We start from the raw sequence: 22199 nt of genomic DNA, 5'->3' as shown, positions 1-22199 counted from the left end.
ACCAATCGACATGGCGCAGTCATAGTGATTGTTGGTGGGCAACCATTATTGGAGAAAGAGGAACGATGGATATAAATAAGGCTGCGCCTTGTTATTACGCATAATGCAATATGACACAATGAGTGTTACCTACCTTGTCAGTTTACAAAACTTTACCCCGCACATGTGCAGAACTGAATTCAACAGGTGAGCCAAGCATACTGACTACTGACAGACTGTATGATTTGAAAAGCGAGCGAGGCAAGTGTGACAACACTGTCTCTGTCAAACAACAATCGGCGTTAATTGTGATATTATTAGTAGCGCTGCATTTGTTGACCCTTTAAGAAACTATGAATGAAAAGACTTATCAACGAGTCTTACTCCAGTAATCTGTTGCAAGTTTCTAGCTAATTTTACATGTACAGTACAGCACCTCAATTATAAAGATGAAAGATATTAAGGCCACCACACTCATCGACCAAAGTTCTGATGGCTTCGTCACCTTTTCGTTCTAGCTGATTCCTTATCATGAGGCTCCTCCCCTCTCTCTCTCTCTCTCTCTCTCTCTCTCTCTCTCTCTCTCTCTCTCTCTCTCTCTCTCTCGGCTGCTATTGGTTACTTACTCTCGTCTTCCATCCACGATTTCTTAAGTTATGAAGTCTGCCAGTTACGAACGACTTGGCCTCCCAGTTACTTTACAGCTGATGCGCCCTACTGTATGTAAAATTTCCGAAGTGCTTTAGGACTTGGTAGACGTTCTGTTGTACATGTACCGATTTTAATTTAAAGTCTAGATTCTGTACCAACGTACATGTTGATTTACTTGCGGAGGAATGATTTACCCGCTCAATTTTAAAATATGGTTTTACTTGACATATTGATAATGTCATTTTTTATGTATCCCTCCATACCTAGAAACGTAATAAACGCTGTTCAGCTGTTATTGTTATCTACACGTTATCTTTTCTTGCTGTTCTTTGACGTATTTGCAAGCCCCCTCTCCATATTTTTCTGCTAATCAAGTCCGCAGTAAAGGAAACACTCTGGATGATAATTAAGTTTGTACATGCCTTGTAAAACCTATTTAAGGATTTCCATTCCAGAGTAGCTCTGTATATTTGGACCACGGAATCGGAACGGTTGCCCTTTAAGTTTTGCGTGATTCGATGGCTGGAGAACTTAGATGTTGCGGAGGGCACTTTAGTAACTGCTTCTGTATTTGGGAATGTTTATTGCAAAGATAGAGCACAAAAACAACCCAAAACGTGCTAGCTACACAGTAGTCTATGATCATCTGAAGAACATGCTACTCGGCTCAGTAAACTCGTATTTCAAGACTCTTGCTCCAGACTTTTCTTCTTTAATTATTGACCAACGTACATAATGTTTTTGTTTACCACGTAAATGTTGTACAGTGTATTTGGAATTTCGAATAAAAACAGTGTAAAAGTGGTTGCATCACTCTGCTAGAAAACATGACACCAACTACAGCGAAATATAAACTTCACTTTGTAAAGGCTCTCCTAAATCGTTGCAGCCATGATCATGAAATAAAAACTAAATAAATTGTGTTATTGGAAAACGGCTTATGGGAAGGTTAGGGGTTTTATACTTCCAAGCACTTAAGGAAACGAAATCCAGCAAAAAACAACGCGTTTTGGAAAGATCTTTGATTCGCATCGGTATTTGAACTGCGTGTTTGCGTAATACGAAAGTATATGCGTGAAATACAGTCTGAAGCATTCTTAGGTTCCTGCCTAATCATGCACTCCGAGAAAAAACAGCAAAACATTGTTAATGCCTAATATTATATGTGAAAGTTCAGCTTTTCGTGACAATATAGTGTACTTACATTACTTTAACCCATTAACCTTTCGTCTTTGTATGGTCGAACTACTTAACAATGATGCTGCTAGTGGTTGAGTACATAACATGTCTTATGCACTGAATGAGGCCCACGAGAAAGATAGGCCACGGCGCGTACATCACGAAGAACGGCCTGAGCTTGCTCGTTCCCTTAACTCACCAAGCAAAATGCGTTTCTAAATCTGTTAACTCGCAACTTGATGCGTGCATACTAACGAGAATTGCATTTTGTACTGAAATCCGTTATTATGAAGTCTTACTGATTACTGTCCATAAAAAAAATTTAAAATCAATTCTCAATAGAAATGGTATAACCGTTCGTTTATAGTATTTAGTCTCTTCTTCGTAACAGTTCTCCTTTCATAGAAGATGTGGTGCCTTAAGCAACTGATAATCATTTTGGCATGATTTTAATAGCCAAATTAGAGCTTGTTAGTAGGCCTGTGGACTTCCTATCATTGTAGGACTAATAATAGGGGATTCCAATAGACGATGCAATTCTCGTTTGTACATACACATTTAATTACGAGTTAACTGGTGTAGAAACACTCTTTGCTGAGTTGAGCGAGCCCGGCCTACCTTTGTAACGTACGCGCCACGGCCTGTCTTTCTCGTAGACCCCGTGCTCGGAATAACTGCCGTCATTCGCTAGCGAGATCACGTGACATGAGCTATGACTGGCTGACAAAAGTGCATCGCTCAACGCAATCTCTATTTTAGAGCTTCGGAAGCTACCGTGCTGTAACTTGTGGAATTTGTGTATATACTTTCGCTATACGAAAATAAACTCTGTCCATATTGTCTCGCATCAAACATCTTTCCAAATGATTTTTTTTTTTTTCCTAAAGTGATGGGACGTCCTCCGCCGGTACAAGTCCTTCACGATTCAAAGCACTCGTAGGTTTTACAGCTCCAAGGGAAAGTATACTGTTGCTTAACACGGATGTATATTCACCCACTTTATACGTAATTTCATCTGGGAGAAATTGTGTTTTTAGCCGGGAAATCTGGGAATTTTTTTTTCTTGTCCACGTAGACACCCTGCATACATCTTGCTCACCAGATGGTAGAATTTTTTCAGGACTGGCTTTCCCAAGGCTGTCGGTAGTTCTAATGGAATGTTGTCTTCTCCCGGGGCCTTGTTTCGACTCAGGTCTTTCAGTGCATTGTCAAACTCTTCACGCAGTATCATATCTCCCACTGCGTCTTCATCTACATCCTCTTCCATTTCCATAATATTGTCCTCAAGTACATCACCCTTGTATAGTCCCTCTATATACTCCTTCCACCTTTCTGCTTTCCCTTCTTTGCTTAGAACTGGGTTTCTATTTGATATTCTCTTGATATTCATACATGCATAACCGTAACAGTAAGTAGCTATTCTCATTACAAGACATATGTTGACTTCATGAACTTAACATCAAGCTGTCCCCTTTCACACTGGAGGTATGAACTAAAAAACACCCTCAGTCACAGCTTCTGGTGTTTTATTAAATACATGATGCATTTTTGCTTTTTTTTTTTTTTTCACTCTTGAATGAGGTGAAACGCATATTCCACACAATCCAAGAAAAGCATTTTCAATGTTTTAGCACCAGCATACATTCTTTTTTTTTTTCTGTCGTTTTCATACACATCACTTCATTCAAGAGGCACATTCGCATACGCATGTTCGGAAACACAAACATGCATTTCAGCTCATTCAAGAGAAAAAATAAACTATGTAATAAGACAAATTATACCCGATGAGCCACAGGATCTGAAATGTATCATGTACTTAATAAAACACGAAAAGTTGTGACTGAAGGCATTTTTTAGTTCATACCTCCAGTGTATTGAATACAGTCATGTCTAAAGCTGCAAAATATGGATAAAATTAAAATTTCATCTTTTAGCCTAACCTAGACTGTCTACTATTCTACATATCTATCTGTCAAAACCTGTAACCAAAAATTGTATTGACTCAAAACTTAAGTCCGTATCCTATGTGCACACACGACACATGCCAGAGCTTAATTACTTCAGAGTAAGTACCCAAGATGCAAATACAATAATGTGATGAGACTTTCTTAATCCACAATCTTAATAAAACAGCTGTGTATGTAAGTTTGTGGTTGAATTGTTATTGAGAAATTAAACAATTGTATCTGCTACAGTTGTGTTGTGCAATAGTACATCTTCATTGTATGTAACTACCACTACTGCTACAGAACATCACCAAATATTGAGCATGAGTAAATGACCACTGTGGACTTGCAAAGGATCACAGTAGCATGACAATGGTGACATCTATAGAACTGCTCAATAGGTAAAGATCCCATATATGATATTGGCCCCTTGTGAGGTCATCTCTGTCCACCAATGGCATCAACTTCACCTCTTCCATCCTGGTCAGCAGTTGCCAGTTACTCAAACCCCCAGTGGACTCTCTGGTCCTGGTAGTATTAGTGCACCTCCCACTGAGCGTCATACTGCTGTGACTTTTCACAGAGACACGTATGGGCTTTAGTCACTGGAGGGAGGGAAGAGGGTGTAACATCACCACACGATGATGCCGTGGAAACAGAATAACTGGCACAATATTCCTTTCGATGTATTTGGTGCCACTACTCGGATGCCGTATAACCTCAGGCTTGCCCTCTGATAGGATCACACCAGCCATCGGCATACAAGTCGGCACAGGTCTTGCCAACTGTATATGGCAGGCATAATTGCCTTGGTGATGGGTTTATTCTAGTGCACTCCAGTTGTAATAGATGAAACTCTGATACAGCATATATATCTTTTTGTGAATACACTGAGCTGTTAAGCTGTTTTCTGTATGCAGATAAAAGCTTCTGAACACACATAAGAGCTATGAATAATTTAACATGTATGCCATAGAGGACAGCCACTACGGGAGGAACATAAATATGTTGAAGGAGTTAATATTATTGGCAAGCAAACAATAAGGAGCTGAGTGAGCATGTGGGGGCAGAGTATTACTGTTGATGATTTGATGATTGAGTTTGAGGAAGGTGACCGGCCATCCAAAGAAAACTGTGGTCTTATCTGATAATAATAGTTCATCTAAACACGAAGAAATGTAATTGAGGTCTGAGTACCTGAGTGAGAATCTCAGCTATGTTGTAAGTGAGAAACCCAATCATAAATCATTTTGTCTGGCATTATGCTGGAAGAAAAAGTTTATTGACCTTTTGAATGTTTGTTGCTATTGAGATGAGAATACAGAGATTGTTCAGAAACCCCCTGCTGATGACAAGAAAGGATCTACTTGTAATTATATGGAAGACTTTGAGAGAAGCTGGAAATGGCCTTGCAGAGAGGAGTCTTTGTGTAATGAATGGGATATAATCATTAAAATAGCACTTTCTACAGTTTGGAGTAACATGTGATTCTTCAATGTACCAGAATTAAATTATTTTCCTTAAATCAGATGTTAATAGCTGGTTGAAAGGAATTACCTTGGTCTGTGTAATAATTATTCCACTTCTTATTTTCTAATTTGTTATTGTACCAAATTTTGGAAAGTGACAACAGTTGCTCTTTCTGTACTTGATATTTGCAATTCTTCACGTTGATTTCTATTTCTTACTCTGTAAAATAATTTTTTGTGATACTGTTGTACAGTATTTCCTTTGAATATTTATTCAGCAGTACTTGGGCTTTGGACTTCCAGATTAGAACTTTTAACACACAAACACAGTATTCACAATGTGGATCAAAATTACCCTAAGTTTGTGTGAAATTGTTCCACAAATTTAAGATTGAGTGTATCAAAATGTGGAAAACATGTACAATTTGTAAAAGTAGCAGGCCATTTATCCATTCTTTAGAAACATGTATGTTAGCATTTCACAATTAACTCACATTTAAATGACCAACACAAAAATTAAATATGAAGGGTTTATTGGGTATGTATTGATTATATCTGATGAAACCTTGCCTTTGATACTGCAAAATTTTGAATTTCATTTGTGTCTGAGTGCAGCATCTGATTAAGTTCACTTGAGAGGACATTGTGATGGTGTATTTCACATAATGGTGATAAGTACCAAAGTCAAGAAGAATTACTAGCAAGTGTGGAAACTAACTTTGTTTGGAATTCCAGGAATTGGTGACAGCAAAAAATAGGTACGTGAAGGTAAATTATTTTTGTTTCAGGAAAGGTGATGGCTTGAGCATCCCTCCAGGATGGTTGTGCTATTTGGCTCCTGAAATTGTTCGGAGTCTGCGGGCAAGACAAAAGCCTGATGAAGAAGAACTGCCTTTCACCAAGGCTTCAGATGTCTATGCTTTTGGGTACAGTATTTTATTGTAAAATGTTGCCACACAGAACAAAAATGGAGAAATATATAGTTATAATACTGAGGATGAAGTTTGTGTGTGTGTGTGTGTGTGTGTGTGTGTGTGTGTGTGTGTGTGTGTGTGTGTGTGTTTACCTCTGGTAAAGGGCTTAGTCCAAATGCTTAACATTCTCTGGCATATTTTTATGTGGCTGTGTACTACTCAACATCTCTCCAGTGAGTAATTATTTTTCGTCTTATAGTTCTCATTCTTGTAATTAAATGAATCTCAATGGATTACATCAAAATATCATTTTTCTAATTCCTTATTTCTGGCAATTAATTATTAGTGAAAGGAATGTAGATACAGCATTGCAAAACATGAAATCCTGAGAAGGAAACAAAGGTGCACTTTTGGGAAACAGTTTAGTATCACTTGAAATTCCAAAACCAGGTTGGAAGCCTCTGGAAGAATAATGCTTCGTATGTGGTCAAATCGCAATAAGCAAGATCCAATTTGTGTAACCACAAATTGATTCTGCAGAGGAAGAAATTTGATGCAGAAGGGAGCAAAAACAATTAATATATAAAACATTATCGGACTTCTTGCCATGTTGGTTCAGGTTTTAACCTGCAGTGACACAGCAGAAAGTCCAAGAATGTTTTATACAACAGTGCTGTCGTAAAAGACTTCATTCTTAAGAACAATTAATGTTTAACATCTTGTTAGTGATGGTCTTCAGAGGGAGGAGAATTTAAGGATATGTTAGAAATAACTGAGAGGGGGATTACTTATCCACTGCTTGTTCTCCAACTGATTTTAATGCTTCACCATTTATTACAACCATCCTACTTTTTCCCTTCGTTTCCCCATTCTTCTTATGTCTGGCTCCATGTTCTGTTCTCATCGCTGCCTCAAATTTTTGTGTGCTCCCCTCCTAAACCATCATCCAGGTGGCTTGTTTCTGCTTATGCTTTTCTCTTATGTTACATCATATCCATTGTGTCGTTATACAAACGTCATAGGGTTTTGAATTTTGCTGCTTGGATACGATTATCTCATTTCATTTCCAAATTTCCCTGTTCAGAAAACTTCATATAGCATTACACATTAGATTTCCCCCATCACCTAAAAAAAAAAAGCAGTTCTTTGGTTTAAAACATTGAGTCTTCAGATTTTATTACACCTGTGATCGTTCTACAACCTCTTGTTGTCTTCACAAATTTGCTGCTTTCTGTCTTCTTCTGCAATGTTGACAAAATGTTAATGTATAGCGTGCAACAATTTTACACTTTGATTTTGGACACCTTGGTTGATGTAATTGAGAAACGTTATATATGTTAGAAGTTACATTGTATTTCTGTTTCTTTCCTTCATTCTTAGGAGATGTGTGTGAGAAGTAATGAGACTGACAACACTGCAAGTGTTCTGGCAATGCTGTGTTGTTCTGCTTGTGTAGACTGGTGTGTTAATCCCTTCCAGATGATCAGAGTTTCAGTTCCATATAGGCATCATGTGCGTGTGCCCTCAGGAGTTCAGCATTCACTTGCTGAGTTAGGCTTGGCAACTCTGGCATTCCTGAGCTGGGGACTGGAAAGTGCTGTCAGTCCTCTGTCACCCTAAGCTATGGGCATGCTTCAGCGACCACCATGTGGCGTGGGGGTGGAATGTTGTGTGTCTCAGGGAATGGGGTTCTTGGCTTGACTGTCGTGATCACAAGGATGGAATAAAGCTCTATAAAAAAACCTCATCCTCAAGGTATGCTATGCTCTGTTGAGATGCATGGCTGTAGAGGTGGAACAGTTGTTAGCAGGCAACCACTGGGGAACCTGTCGCACTTCAGTTGTGTAAGACTTACCTAGGCACGCGGGGCTCAGTCTAGGTGGACTTCTATTTCCCTAGCTGCTCGTGGAACCAAGATAAATCCTTCGAAGTTTGCTCTTCCACTTCCCAAAGAAATGGGTGGGCTGCTGGTAGGTACTAACGCCCAATCAAATAAGAGGGCTTGTGTAGCCATACTTCCAGACACAGAACTTGTCCATGCATAGTAACAGAATGCATGCTGCCACTCAGAATATGTTTTCAATTGTGAAATGGTAAGAGGGCAGTGCAGGTTCACTGAAATCCATCAAATGGCTGCGTAATGGCGTGCTATTGGTCGAAACTGCTAGTTCCCAACAAGCAACAAATCTTCGGAAAGCTGAATGCCTTGGAGAATATGCCGTAGAAACAGAGCTCCACAACACCTTGAACTATAGCAAAGGTGTTGTGACCTGTGGAGGTCTTGGCAACATCCCAAGGAGAAATTGATGGGCGACTGGGCTCAGGAGGGGATTGTTGATGTACATTTTTTGGATCTCATAAAATCTGACTTCTTTATCCTTACCTTCTATAGCACGGAACTCTGAGCCCATCGAGGCTCTTCATCTCAGCATATGATCGTATGTCCTTAACCCAATGCGCTATTTTAAGTGCCAGTGCTTTGGGCATGCCACCTTAGGATGTGGATGAAGCCACTTGTGACAAATGTGGCAAGGCCATCTATGATGGCATTGGCTGCTCCTCCCCTCCAAAGTGTGTAAATTGCTGTGGGGATCACGCTGTCTGGAGTAGGGATTGCACTGCCTTCCTTGAAGAACAGAAGATATGAGATTAAGAATTTGAAACACATTCCATATTGAGTGGCCAAGATGATCTACAAGACCATGCAGCCTCCGACATTCTCTGCCTCTTTTGCTTCTGCCCTTAAAAAGCATATTTTGATGGCCAACGCTTCTACACAAATGTAATTGCTAGTGTCAGCATTAGTACCTGCATTTGTCAGTGTACTTGTCAAACTGCAATTGTTTCTGAGCCCCTAGCCCTTCCGAAAACTTCAGAGAAAGCCACTGTTACCACCATTACGGAACTCACAGTACCTCCAAAGGAAGAGTCCAGTAATAAATCCAGCACTGCCTCTACCGCTGTTGCGGTAGTTCCTGCAAAGTCGTCCTAGGCCAAGACAGCGAATGGGAAGCCTCCGCCACGGGCAAAAACAGCAGTAGCCCATCAGACTGTGTTGATGTCTTTCTACTGGATGGCCCTGCTGCTTCTGCTTCAGAGCCACTGGACTGTAAAGTCTTCCTGGGGCAACTTTCTTGCCCCAAAGTTAAAACTCCAACTGTTGTGGGCTCCTCACCCCTGCGGAAAGATAACATGAAAGTTCAACTGCCTTGATAAATGGCTCTCATACTACTGTGGAATATGAATGGGTTCAGGATTCATGTGGAGGAACTAAAACTCCTGGCGCACACATACACAACCCCTGTGCTCATGTTTACAGGAAACACATTTCAAAGCTTCTGATGCCTCTGTGCTACAGGGCTATACCCTCCATCATAAGGATGACCTGACGGGGTAACAAGCCAAGAGAGGTGTTGCTGTGTTTTCAATAACTCATGCCACTCATATGCTCTCTCATTAGTTACTGACCTACAAGCAGTAGCCGTCGCAGTTCATGGGAATCCAACTATGACTATCTGCTTCCTGTACTTGCCTCTGCAGGATGCCATAGACTCTGAGGCTCTCGCAGGCCTTATTGAACAAATCCCCTGCCCGTTTCTCCTACTGGGTGATTTCAATGCCCATAATGTCTTATGGGGTCACACTATACTTGCCCCGGGGTCGAGTGTTGAAGAACCTCACAATGTCTTGGGAGCTGTACATTCTTAACACACACAGTCTCACACATTTCTCAGCTGCTACTGGGTCATCCTCTGCCATCGACCTCTCTTTCAGCTCTCCAGCCTTTGTAGACTCAGTGGAGGGGGAAGCAACTAATGGCCTTCATTCATTCCAGTGACCAATTCCCACTGTGGATCCACCTAATGGATAGAGGACTGCTGGAACAGATGCCACTACAATGGATGATCAGCAGGTCTAATGGTCGCTGTTCGGCCAGTTGACTGTGTTAGAACTCGGTGACAGTGTCCAGGAATGGGTGGCCCACATCACGCGTGTGACCCGTCCTGCAGCTGACCTATCGACACCAGTCTTTCGGTTCTTTTAGGAGGCGACCTGTACCTTGGAGGAACGGCTCTTCGATGGTTAAAATGTTGCCTGATAGCAGATAACCTTATGCCCTTTCAAATCACGACAGCCAAAGCTTGATGCGTGATTAAGGAGAGCAAAAAACAGTCATGGCATGTGTTCATGGACTCCATCAATTGTTCCACTTCTTCTACAGAAGTTTGGGAGGCCATCCAGAGGATTTCTGGTAAACACAGTCGTTTATCGATAGCAGCAGTGCTGAAACAGGGTGACTCCAAACAACACCCAGAGACATTGGCCGAGCTTTTTGCGCAAACTATTGCCAGTGCAAGCCAGGATGTGGCATTTCGTTGCTACCATGTGTCCATAGAGAAGGAAAAAATTGGACTTCAGGCCCAACAGTTCTCAAGCCTACAACTCCCTTTTCTCCATGCGGGAGCCTGAATTGGCACTGACTGAAACTCGTGACACTGCACTCGGACACGACCAAATCCGTTAACTGCATGCTTCGACATTTGCCAGTGGCATCAAAGGAAATTCTCCATGAATGTTTTAATCTAATATGCCTCATGGAGGGACGCAGTTCTGATACCTCTCCTCAAACCAGGAAAGGAGCGCACATGTCCCAGTAGTTATTGGAATATTGCCTTAATGGTCTGTGTAGGAAAGACCATGGAGCAAATGATTAACCGTCGTTTGGTCTGGCTGTTAGAGACCAGGCAACTCCTTAGCCGCTCTCAGTGTGGATTCCGAAGATTTGGGTCCACTGTTGACAACCTGACATTGCTAGAGGCGGCTACTCAGCAGGCTTTCCTACATAAGCATCACTGTATCGCTATATTCTTCAATATATCTAAGGCATATGATACTACTTGGAGACACCATATTCTCACACAGCTGCTTCAGTGAGGCTTTCATGGCTACCTCCTCATCTTCTTATGGTCTTTCCTGTCTCGGCAGTTTTTTAGGACCCAAGTTGGTGCCTCACTGTCAGATTGTTTTGAGCAGGAGAATGGTGTCCCACAGATCAGTGTTTTAAGTGTTACCCACTTTGCCACAAGCATAAAAAGTATCACATCTGTGGTACGGAGTCCTGTACAGTGCTCCTTATTTGTGGACATTTTTTCTGTTTTCTGTTCCTCCTTCAGTGTTGCAACAGTGAGCAGTCAGTTGCAACTTATAGTGCGGAGGTTAGGGGAGTGGGCTGCAGAGACGAGTTTTCAGTTTTCTGCAGGTAAGAGTGTGTGCGTGTGTGTGCATGTGTGTGTGTTTCATTTTAATTGTTCTTATCATATTTTGAATTTGCTTGTCTTGCATATGGGGGGGTATGTATGTATTGAACTTGGGACCTAGAAAGACGGAGAGGCTTCATCCCCGCCGTGGCCCTCAGTGGTACACAACCACACAACCGGCTACAGCAATCAACTCACCTCACCGCTGCCCCACACCAAACCGAGGGTTATTGTGCAGTTTGGCCCCTAATGTGTGGTGCCTGTGGCCTACAGATCGCTATGCGTTACATTTTATTGGATTGCGTTTTACTTTCCAACCAGGCGACTGCAGCAGATTTGTTGATGAATCTGCCCTCTATTTTCAGCAATAATCAAATAAATATGGTTAAAGTTTTACAGTTTTATGAATTGTCCAACATTTTAATAAGATTTTAGGATGGTGTTTTTAATTTGTCAAAAAGGTAACTAGCTCACCCAAGTTTTCTGGCAAGTGATTAGCTAGTCACATTTCTCTGTGCTTTTCTTTTAGCTCTTCTGTATTTTGTTGTCTCTGTGTTTTCCTTTCATGTATAGCTACTTTCCCTCCTAATTCATTTGGGTGCATGTGAGATAGAGTGGTCATTTCAAGTTTATGAGTGAAGTTATGTTTTTGTTGTGTGTTATGAAAATGGAACAGCGGAATTTAGAGCAATGTTATGCCATCAGGTTTTATGTTAAACTTGAGGAATCTACAAGAGTAACCTTTTGAAAAGTTGAAATAGGCCTATAGGGAATGGTCCTTATCAAGAGCAAAACTTTTTCACTGGCATAAATCATTTTTGGAAGGCTGAGAAGTTGTTGAAGATAAACCTCACTCAGGTAGACCTTTAACTTCAAAAACCAACAAAAAATTTGTTTCTCCAGGGCACACTTTCAACCATGTTACAAAAATGTCCTTGAAAGGCTCAGAAAAAGGGTGACTCAAGTAAGACCAGACATTGCAGCAGACAAATGGGTGTTGCATCATGACAATGCCCCATGTCAAATAGCCACTTCCATCATGTTGTTCCATAACACCCCTATTGACTTGATATTAGTCATTGTGACTTTTTTCTTCTTCTGAGACTGAAAAAGTCTTAAATAGGCATAATTTTGAGAACTTGGAAAACATTTGAAAGAACGTGACTTATATGTTAAAGACACTACCAGCTGACTAGTTGAAGCCTTTCAGCACTACTGCCAAGACTGGGAATGGCTACTTTGCCAGTGTATATCTACTGAAGCCAACTACTCTGAAGGTGACAATACTATTACTGACACAAATAGCAGCTGGTCCTTTGCCTCACTCAGTCCAGCCTTCCACACTTTTGTCGTCTGATCTTCATCTCCCAGACCAGTATCTGCATGTCTCCCACAGTATTATCCTTCCATGTCATTCTCGGCCATCACAGTGGTCTCTTTCCTTCAGCTTCTTAATTGTCAGAGTTCTGTTTTTCCTTATTCTCCACTGTTCATTGTTTTTTCACTGTGTCACATATTTTTCTCAGTATTTTATTTTCAAAAGTGATGAGTTTTTTCTCTGTTTTCTTTGTCAGGGTCTGTGTCTAACTTGCATAGCACACTATTGGCTTGATAATGGTCTGATATATTCTTTGTTTTGCCTGCCTAGGTAGTAACTTTGATCTTATGATGTTGTGCATAGCTCCTAGACATCTTCACCCAGCTTGAGTTCTTGTTACTATCTCTTGTTCTATAAGGTTTTGTTGATTGATGTTGCCACCGAGGTATGTGAATCTCTGTGTCTTCTGTATTGTTAGATTTCCAATTTTTAGATGGTTTGGTCCTAAATGAGCTCTTCTTATTACTACCATGAACTTTGATTTACTTTCATGTATACTTAGACCTACTTTCTTAGCTTTTTCCATTAGCACAGTCCCCATTTGCTCCAGGTCTTCCATGTTCTTTCCTAGTAGGACAATATCATCTGCAAAAGCCAGGACATTTATCTTTTTTCGTATGGTGACTCCTGCACTCTCACATGTTGCTCTCCTCAGGGTGTTGTTGAGGGCCAAATTGAACAGGGTTGATGCTATAACATCTCCCTGTCTCACTCCTGTTTTTACTTCAAATGCTTCTGAGAACCCTTCCCCCACCCCCTTCCCCTCTTGTACTTTCACTCTACACTTTGATTCCATCACATGATTTTTAGTTAGCTTTATCAGCTTGTCAGGTATCCCATACTCTTCCATTATCGTCCACATTTCCTCTCTTACTATGCTGTCATATGCTGCGTAAATCTGTAAACAGGCAAAAGGTATCATAATTGTGCCCCCAGTTCTTACTTAATATTTTTCTTAGTGTGAATATTTGGTCGACTGTTGATTAACCTTTCCTGAACCCTGCTTGTGCTGTGTCTTAATATGTCCTCAATGTATGGGTTGAGCCTGTTAAGTATAAGTCTTCATATTACTTTATAGTATGTGCGTAGGAGAGATATCCTCTGTAGTTTTGTGTCAGCATTTTGTCTCCTTTCTTGTATATGGAACATACAGCAACAATTTTCCATTCCTCTGGCATTACTTCTTTTCTCCACACCTGTTTTATCAGTTCGGCTAACCATTCGTGTATCTTCTCAACCCCTTCTTTGATAAGCTCTGCTGAATGCCAGGGGCCTTCCCATTTTTTAATCTTTTTATTGTTTCCATCACCTCCATCAGACTAATGGTTGTACATTCTGGTTGTTTTCTGCCTTGTTTCCATTGTTGTAGGTATCATTTGTAGTGATAGGTTTCCATTCTTGTCCTTCATTATCACAGACTTAGATCTGTACTCTTTTCTATAGCTATTCATTGTCCTGTAAAACTGTTTACTATTGTTCTGGTTATAGTCCTCCTCAGCCTTCTCTGTCTGTTTATATATGAATGCGCTTTTCTCTTGCCTTATTATACTCTTCATTTCTCTCATGGCTTTCCTGTATGTTGTTTGGTTTTATGGTTGTTATTGTTCATCTCTTCCTATCCTGTACTGCTTTTCTACATGTTTTATTGAACCGTGATTTGCACTTTTTATTGCTATTATTATTATTATTATTATTTCTTTCTTGTCTCAGACGTTATGTCTGGTTAAAAATGGAAGGTGATGCGGACCTTGATCAAGCGTGACTTCCTTTTAACTGTACGGTATATGTTACATTGCATTTAGGAACTTTCGGGTAATTGGACAAATGTCAATAATTACAGATTTCTGTAGTTGTATATATAAGTTTGGATGTAGCTGTATTGCATTGATGTACTGGTGGATATTGTGTGGTATGACTCCTGTAGTTGATAGTATAATTGGTATAATGTCAACTTTATCCTGATGCCACATGTCCTTGACTTCCTCAGCCAGTTGGATGTATTTTTCAATTTTTTCTCCTGTTTTCTTTCGTATATTTGTTGTATTGGTTATGGATATTTTGATTAGTTGTGTTAATTTCTTCTTTTTATTGGTGAGTATGATGTCAGGTTTGTTATGTTGTGTTGTTTTACCTGTTATAATGGTTCTGTTCCAGTATAATTTGTATTCATCGTTCTCCAGTACATTTTGTGGTGCATACTTGTATGTGGGAACGTGTTGTTTTATTAGTTTATGTTGTAAGGCAAGTTGTTGATGTATTATTTTTGCTACATTGTCATGTCTTCTGGGGTATTCTGTATTTGCTAGTATTGTACATCCGCTTGTGATGTGATCTACTGTTTCTACACTCCTGGAAATGGAAAAAAGAACACATTGACACCGGTGTGTCAGACCCACCATACTTGCTCCGGACACTGCGAGAGGGCTGTACAAGCAATGATCACACGCACGGCACAGCGGACACACCAGGAACCGCGGTGTTGGCCGTCGAATGGCGCTAGCTGCGCAGCATTTGTGCACCGCCGCCGTCAGTGTCAGCCAGTTTGCCGTGGCATACGGAGCTCCATCGCAGTCTTTAACACTGGTAGCATGCCGCGACAGCATGGACGTGAACCGTATGTGCAGTTGCCGGACTTTGAGCGAGGGCGTATAGTGGGCATGCGGGAGGACGGGTGGACGTACCGCCGAATTGCTCAACACGTGGGGCGTGAGGTCTCCACAGTACATCGATGTTGTCGCCAGTGGTCGGCGGAAGGTGCACGTGCCCGTCGAGCTGGGACCGGACCGCAGCGACGCACGGATGCACGCCAAGACCGTAGGATCTACGCAGTGCCGTAGGGGACCGCACCGCCACTTCCCAGCAAATTAGGGACACTGTTGCTCCTGGGGTATCGGCGAGGACCATTCGCAACCGTCTCCATGAAGCTGGGCTACGGTCCCGCACACCGTTAGGCCGTCTTCCGCTCACGCCCCAACATTGTGCAGCCCGCCTCCAGTGGTGTCGCGACAGGCGTGAATGGAGGGACGAATGGAGACGTGTCGTCTTCAGCGATGAGAGTCGCTTCTGCCTTGGTGCCAATGATGGTCGTATGCGTGTTTGGCGCCGTGCAGGTGAGCGCCACAATCAGGACTGCATACGACCGAGGCACACAGGGCCAACACCCGGTATCATGGTGTGGGGAGCGATCTCCTACACTGGCCGTACACCACTGGTGATCGTCGAGGGGACACTGAATAGTGCACGGTACATCCAAACCGTCATCGAACCCATCGTTCTACCATTCCTAGACCGGCAAGGGAACTTGCTGTTCCAACAGGACAATGCACGTCCGCATGTATCCCGTGCCACCCAACGTGCTCTAGAAGATGTAAGTCAACTACCCTGGCCAGCAAGATCTCCGGATCTGTCCCCCATTGAGCATGTTTGGGACTGGATGAAGCGTCGTCTCACGCGGTCTGCACGTCCAGCACGAACGCTGGTCCAACTGAGGCGCCAGGTGGAAATGGCATGGCAAGCCGTTCCACAGGACTACATCCAGCATCTCTACGATCGTCTCCATGGGAGAATAGCAGCCTGCATTGCTGCGAAAGGTGGATATACACTGTACTAGTGCCGACATTGTGCATGCTCTGTTGCCTGTGTCTATGTGCCTGTGGTTCTGTCAGTGTGATCATGTGATGTATCTGACCCCAGGAATGTGTCAATAAAGTTTCCCCTTCCTGGGACAATGAATTCACGGTGTTCTTATTTCAATTTCCAGGAGTGTATTTGTTGTTTGCAAAGTCTGCATTTATCTGTTGTGGTATTGGGATCTTTAATAATATGCTTGCTGTAATATCTGGTGTTTATTGTTTGATCCTGTATTGCAATCATGAATCCTTCCATCTCACTGTATATATTGCGTTTTCTTAGCCATGTGTTGGATGCATCTTGATCGATGTGTGGCTGTGTTAGATGATACGGGTGCTTGCCATGTAGTGTTTTCTTTTTCCAATTTACTTTCTTCGTATCTGTTGATGTTATGTGATCTAAAGGGTTGTAGAAGTGGTTATGAAATTGCAGTGGTGTAGCCGATGTATTTATATGAGTGATTGCTTTGTGTATTTTGCTAGTTTCTGCTCGTTCTAGAAAGAATTTTCTTAAATTGTCTAGCTGTCCATAATGTAGGTTTTTTATGTCGATAAATCCCCTTGCTCCTTCCTTTCTGCTTAATGTGAATCTTTCAGTTCCTGAATGTATGTGATGTATTCTATATTTGTGGCATTGTGATCGTGTAAGTGTATTGAGTGCTTCTAGGTCTGTGTTACTCCATTTCACTACTCCAAATGAGTATGTTTATTTATGTTTATTATTATTATCTCCTAGTAGTTCATGCACTGTCTCCCTCATAACTGTTGTCATCTTCTTCCATTTTGTGTTGATATATTCACCTTCTTTTCTATTGTTGTCATTCTCTAATTCAGTAAATCTATTTTTAAACTTAATCTTAAACTGTTTATTCACCACCTCCTCTTTTAGCCTACTCACTTCTACTCTTTGGGTTCTTTTATCACTGTTGTTCTTACTTGGTGGTGTTGGTAATAATTGTTTCATCTTTATTAGCACAAGAGAATGGTCTGATCCTATCTCAGCCCCTCCCATTGTCCTAACATTTGTTATTGCCTTTTTATTTTTTTTCTGTATCAAAACATGTCCATTCTAAAAAAACTGACGGTCAATATTATTATTTGAAAAAAATAAAAACTGGTAAACAAAAATCACTCTCGTTATTTTTCTTGTACATTTTCATTGGATCTTCCATTTTATTATCCTACATTCTCTGCTCCCTCCCTGTACATCCTAGTGTGCAAAACTTAAGGATGAATGTAACTTTTGTATTATGTGTGACTGCCAAATAACATAGCTCAATGCAACTTGGACCCTACATAGAAAGAACTGCTTCACACAAGCACAGAAGGTAACTGAAAGAAATATCCAATGAGACAAATGGAAATGACACTTTTTATTGAAAGACAATAATTGAACTGAGGTAACCACGACTTTAATGGATGGTCCCCTGGACATTACAAAAGGCGAGACAAAGTTCTTAGTAGGATGTGTGATCACCATTGATGGCAATGTGTGCTCCGAAATGTTCTGTCATACTGGCTACAAGGATGGTTAGGAGTTCATGGGGTACTGCATTCTATTCCTCCATCAGTATGGTTGACAAATACTGGATAGTCTTTGCAGTGCCTCTCCCCAACGCATCCCACATTTACTCGATGACATTTGCAAAACTCTCCCCAATGCATTCCACATTTAGTCAATGACATTGAAGTAGGGGGAATGGGTTGGCCAGTCCATTCGCCGAATATCCTCTCTTTCCAAGAGCTGCTCCAATGGTGCTGTTTTATACGGTCCCCCATTGTCATCCATAAAAATGAAGTCAGGGGCAAATGCACTCTTGGAAAGGTGCTCGTGGGGAAGGAGTACAGTGCCACAATGACGTTGACTGATGAGAGTACTGTGTTCAAAGAATTGCAGCTCACTATGCCCATGCAGCATTACACCTCGCCACACCGTAACACATGGAGTGTTAGACTTTGTGGATATACCCTCATATGGTGAGAGGTGGGAACATGTAACACTCTCAGGAAAATTGTCAAACATAATGGTTTTGGTGGTGCAGTTGCAATGGTTTGGAAAGGCATAATGTTGCATGGGCATACAGAAGTTTTGAATACAGTGCTCTCGCCAATGAACTTCATTGTGACACTGTACTCCTTTTCAGTGTGCATGTTATCAGGGGTGCATTTGACCCTGAGGTATGGCAGTGCACGACTGCTTCAAACAGTGCAAGTGGAGCAGCTCTTGGAACAGGAGGATATTCAGCGAATAATTCATCAAGCACATGTGGGATGTGTTGGGAAGATGTATTGCAGTATGCCCACATACACCAGGTATCGTCTAGCAGTGTCAACTGCACTGGTGGAGATACGGAACACATAGCAGAGCCTACATTGCTGTCTATGGTGATATAATAAGAACCATGTCCAGCCTTTTTTATAGTCCAGGGGACTATCATAATTCGAGGACTTCAGTCTAATTATTGTCTTTGAATAAACGTATCATGTCTGTGCAACTTGTGTATTTTTCTAAAGTTAATTTCTCTGCTATACTGTAGTAGCTCTTTGTATGTGTGGTCCAAGTTTAATCGAGTTACAGTACTTGGCAGGTTTGCACACCAGTATATATATGGAAAAGACACGCCGTGGAGTTGCAGATTGAAACATAAAAATCTTTTATTAGTATTCTGTCCACTTCATATGGTCAAAGCACACTACTTTCTACAAATTATCATAATACTGGAAGCTTATGGAAGGCCATAACAGAATATGTCGTAACGGTTCTTCTTCTTCTTCTTCTTCTTCTTCTTCAATTCCCTTGTTTGAAGCATCGAGATAACCTTGCTTCTTCATAATATAACGAAAATAAACTCAAAATATGCATACACCCAAAAAATATCACAATATATAAGCGTTTTTGAGGATAGGACCATCTTCGGCTTATTGGTCATTAATGTTTGATTCACTGCAAAATGGATGTGCACAATTCATGATTGTTGCATGTTGAGAAATTTTGAGTACAGAGTCGTCATTTGCTATGCTTAATTAGCAGTGATGGGGCTGGGTAAGGGCATCATTTTCTCTTGTGTAAAATGAGTTGTATGTAAAGAGATTAGGAAGGTCAGTAATATTGATTTGCATGTTTCAAACATGAAGGGAAAAATGCTTCAGTTCACCACAGAGTTGTTGTAGCAGCAGGACCAACAAAAGATGATGAAAACTGAATCAATTGTGCAGCACCGTCGCGTTGTTTGAAGTGTACTTAGAAACAGTTTCTTTTACTACAGTCTGCCTCACGTAAGACTCGTGGGACTATATTATTCATCAACAAATCGGACAATGCTTTGCAGGTGCTAAATATGTGTGGCAATTGGATATACATCCTAAACTCTTCCCCGCTTCTCTCTGTCCATCTCCTCTTCCCTTCTGTGTCCATCTCCCCCACTCCCTCTCTATGTCCATTTCTTCCCCCATCCCCACATTCAAGCAAAACCTTGATTAGTAATTGAAGTCATTCAAATTCAATGAGTAAATCAGTTGGGTTCACTAATATGTGGTGTATGAGAGACCTCTCCAGCTGTTGCAGTTAGTAGCTGTGAGGCTAGAGCTTCATTGACAATATTTCGCTTACAAGGGAGTTGTACAAACTTCATCTTACTGATTTGATTCATATTGACAGGGTGTGTAGGGCACAACTAGCATTTTAACATATGCAAACAGGAAAATGCAACACCCAACTGTTTTTTAGAAAAATCTAGTTTGAAAATTTTAGGTATGTTTGTAACTGTGTGATACATCATGTAATTGTGTGATGAGCAAAAACCATTTGTGAATGTAAACCAAGTTTATTTTGCATTGGACATGTTGAAAGAACAACACACATGCAAAAATTAGGTGTTTATTACATGTGTTGTACATTACAGTAATTGTTGTTTTCCAAGTTTATAAGATCAATATTATCCTGATCTGTTCAGTGCTCCATAGTTTCAACATTATACATGTCACAATGTACATACAGTAATATGAATAAAATGAGTGTATTGATGTGATTGAAAATTTTTGTGTGCAATCTATTTATTTCTAGTTTCCCTAAAAAAGATATCTAAGGTAAAATCACCCTTCTTTTCAGAATAAACATTATGAAAGTAATAAATCTGTTGTTAGAATTAAATGTGAATGAAGGGGAGGAAAAAAAAGAAACAGAAGTACTGGCAGCACGATTTAATGCAGAGACCTTGCACTTACGAAAAAAGTGCTTACTCACTTGGTTGTGGACTGCTTGGATGTTACTGACCGTAAAAAGTATACAAGCATGTCAAAATTTTTTGAAGACTGTTTTCTCGAAAATGATTGAGATTTGTGTGTTCTTGTTTACCTGTGTCCAAGTCTTAGTTGTGCCCTACGCACACTGTCATATGGATCTAACTACAGGTGAGGGGGTGGATTTGGGGGGCGGGGGGGGGGGGGGGGGGGGGGCAGCTGAGTTCGTACGTTACTCTTCTCAGTTTTAATCTGTGAATGGGTGGGCTTACGGAGTTTTTGACAATTCAGATTCCACATTAGAATTCTAATTATAAGCTGACATTCCTGTTTTCTGTAATACTGACAGCAAGGAAGAAAGCAAAACAGCACATTATTCTATATTAAATTTTTGTTTGAAATTATATATAATGGGAAAGAATATATGTGGATGAAACAATTTGTCTAATGGTTTACATGCTTTCCTGTCAAAATTATGAGGTATTAGTTACTATTATTGTGACTCAAATTGTGTGTGCCATTATTTTTGAGTTTGCTGATTGCATCATGCCTAACACACACATTTTTCAATACAACTGCTCAGAAGAAGAAATATTGAATGGTCACTTCCAAGACATCTTACAAACCGTTCTTTGTTGGGAGGAAAATAATTTCATATTACAAGTTATTTATTAGTATTTGGTCTTCAGATGACTGCCGCTATTTCAGCTAGCCGTAATTAAAATTTGTGCATTAGATTGATATACAAAAAATAGTAATTTCTCCTCTAAAGTACTTATAAAGTAATTTAATAGAGAATTCAGCTGTAAGTATTTGATTTGCAGCTGGGATGGTATTTTTTGTTGTTCTGTTATGTGAATAATTACATATTACTTGTTTCTGTTCACAGGACGGTATGGTATGAACTGCTATGTGGTGAATGGCCGTTCAAGGCACAGCCTCCTGAAGCCATTATTTGGCAAGTGGGAAAAGGAATGAAGCAGTCACTAGCAAATTTGCAGGCCTCCAGAGATGTCAAAGTATGTGCAAAGGAAAGTCTTCATCATTTGAGTGAAATGATGTAAATAGGTTACATAAATTATAACTTAAGTCATCGAAGATCAGATGTAACAAAGAGGGAAATATGTAAATGGGATAGCATGGTTGCATTGTGAAAGGCAAATTTCTTTCTTAATTGGTATTCACACTCTTGCTGTAGCAAATGTGTTCATATTAATATCATGTCTTCACTGACAGTTGGCTACCATGTGGAAGCTGTACTCATGTCAGAATCACATAAAGATTTATAGACAGTGTGTAAATGGAAAAAAGTTGCAGAATTGGTTGCAGGAGAACATTATAATATTGATTTATTCCTGGTTATTCTTCAGTAAATAAAGAAACTGATATTTTCACGACTGCAAAGCAGAAATCAATAACTGATTATTATTGTTTATTAGTATTTGAAGATATACTATGGATATATAAAAAAAGTCTACACACTTAGCGACGGCAGGAGGAAACATGAGCTTTCGAAGCCAGTGGCTCCTTCTCGCAGAAGGGTTGAAGGGAAGGGAA

General features: G+C 40.6%; 1 protein-coding gene across 1 annotated transcript in view; it reads left to right on the top strand.

The window, feature by feature from the left end:
* LOC124624822 (kinase suppressor of Ras 2) overlaps positions 1-22199 on the top strand; it is a 173689-nt gene that overhangs the window by 140392 nt on the left and 11098 nt on the right. Inside the window, exons 15-16 of the mRNA XM_047149163.1 lie at positions 6013-6150; positions 21532-21661. Coding sequence (XP_047005119.1) covers positions 6013-6150; positions 21532-21661 — 268 coding nt within the window. The remainder of the gene's footprint in view (positions 1-6012; positions 6151-21531; positions 21662-22199) is intronic.

The sequence above is a fragment of the Schistocerca americana genome, chromosome 1 (genome assembly GCF_021461395.2).
Source record: "Schistocerca americana isolate TAMUIC-IGC-003095 chromosome 1, iqSchAmer2.1, whole genome shotgun sequence".
NCBI lineage: Eukaryota > Metazoa > Arthropoda > Insecta > Orthoptera > Acrididae > Schistocerca > Schistocerca americana.
The sequence above is the reverse complement of the archived record's forward strand: the minus strand, read 5'-3'. Positions and strand labels throughout refer to the sequence as shown.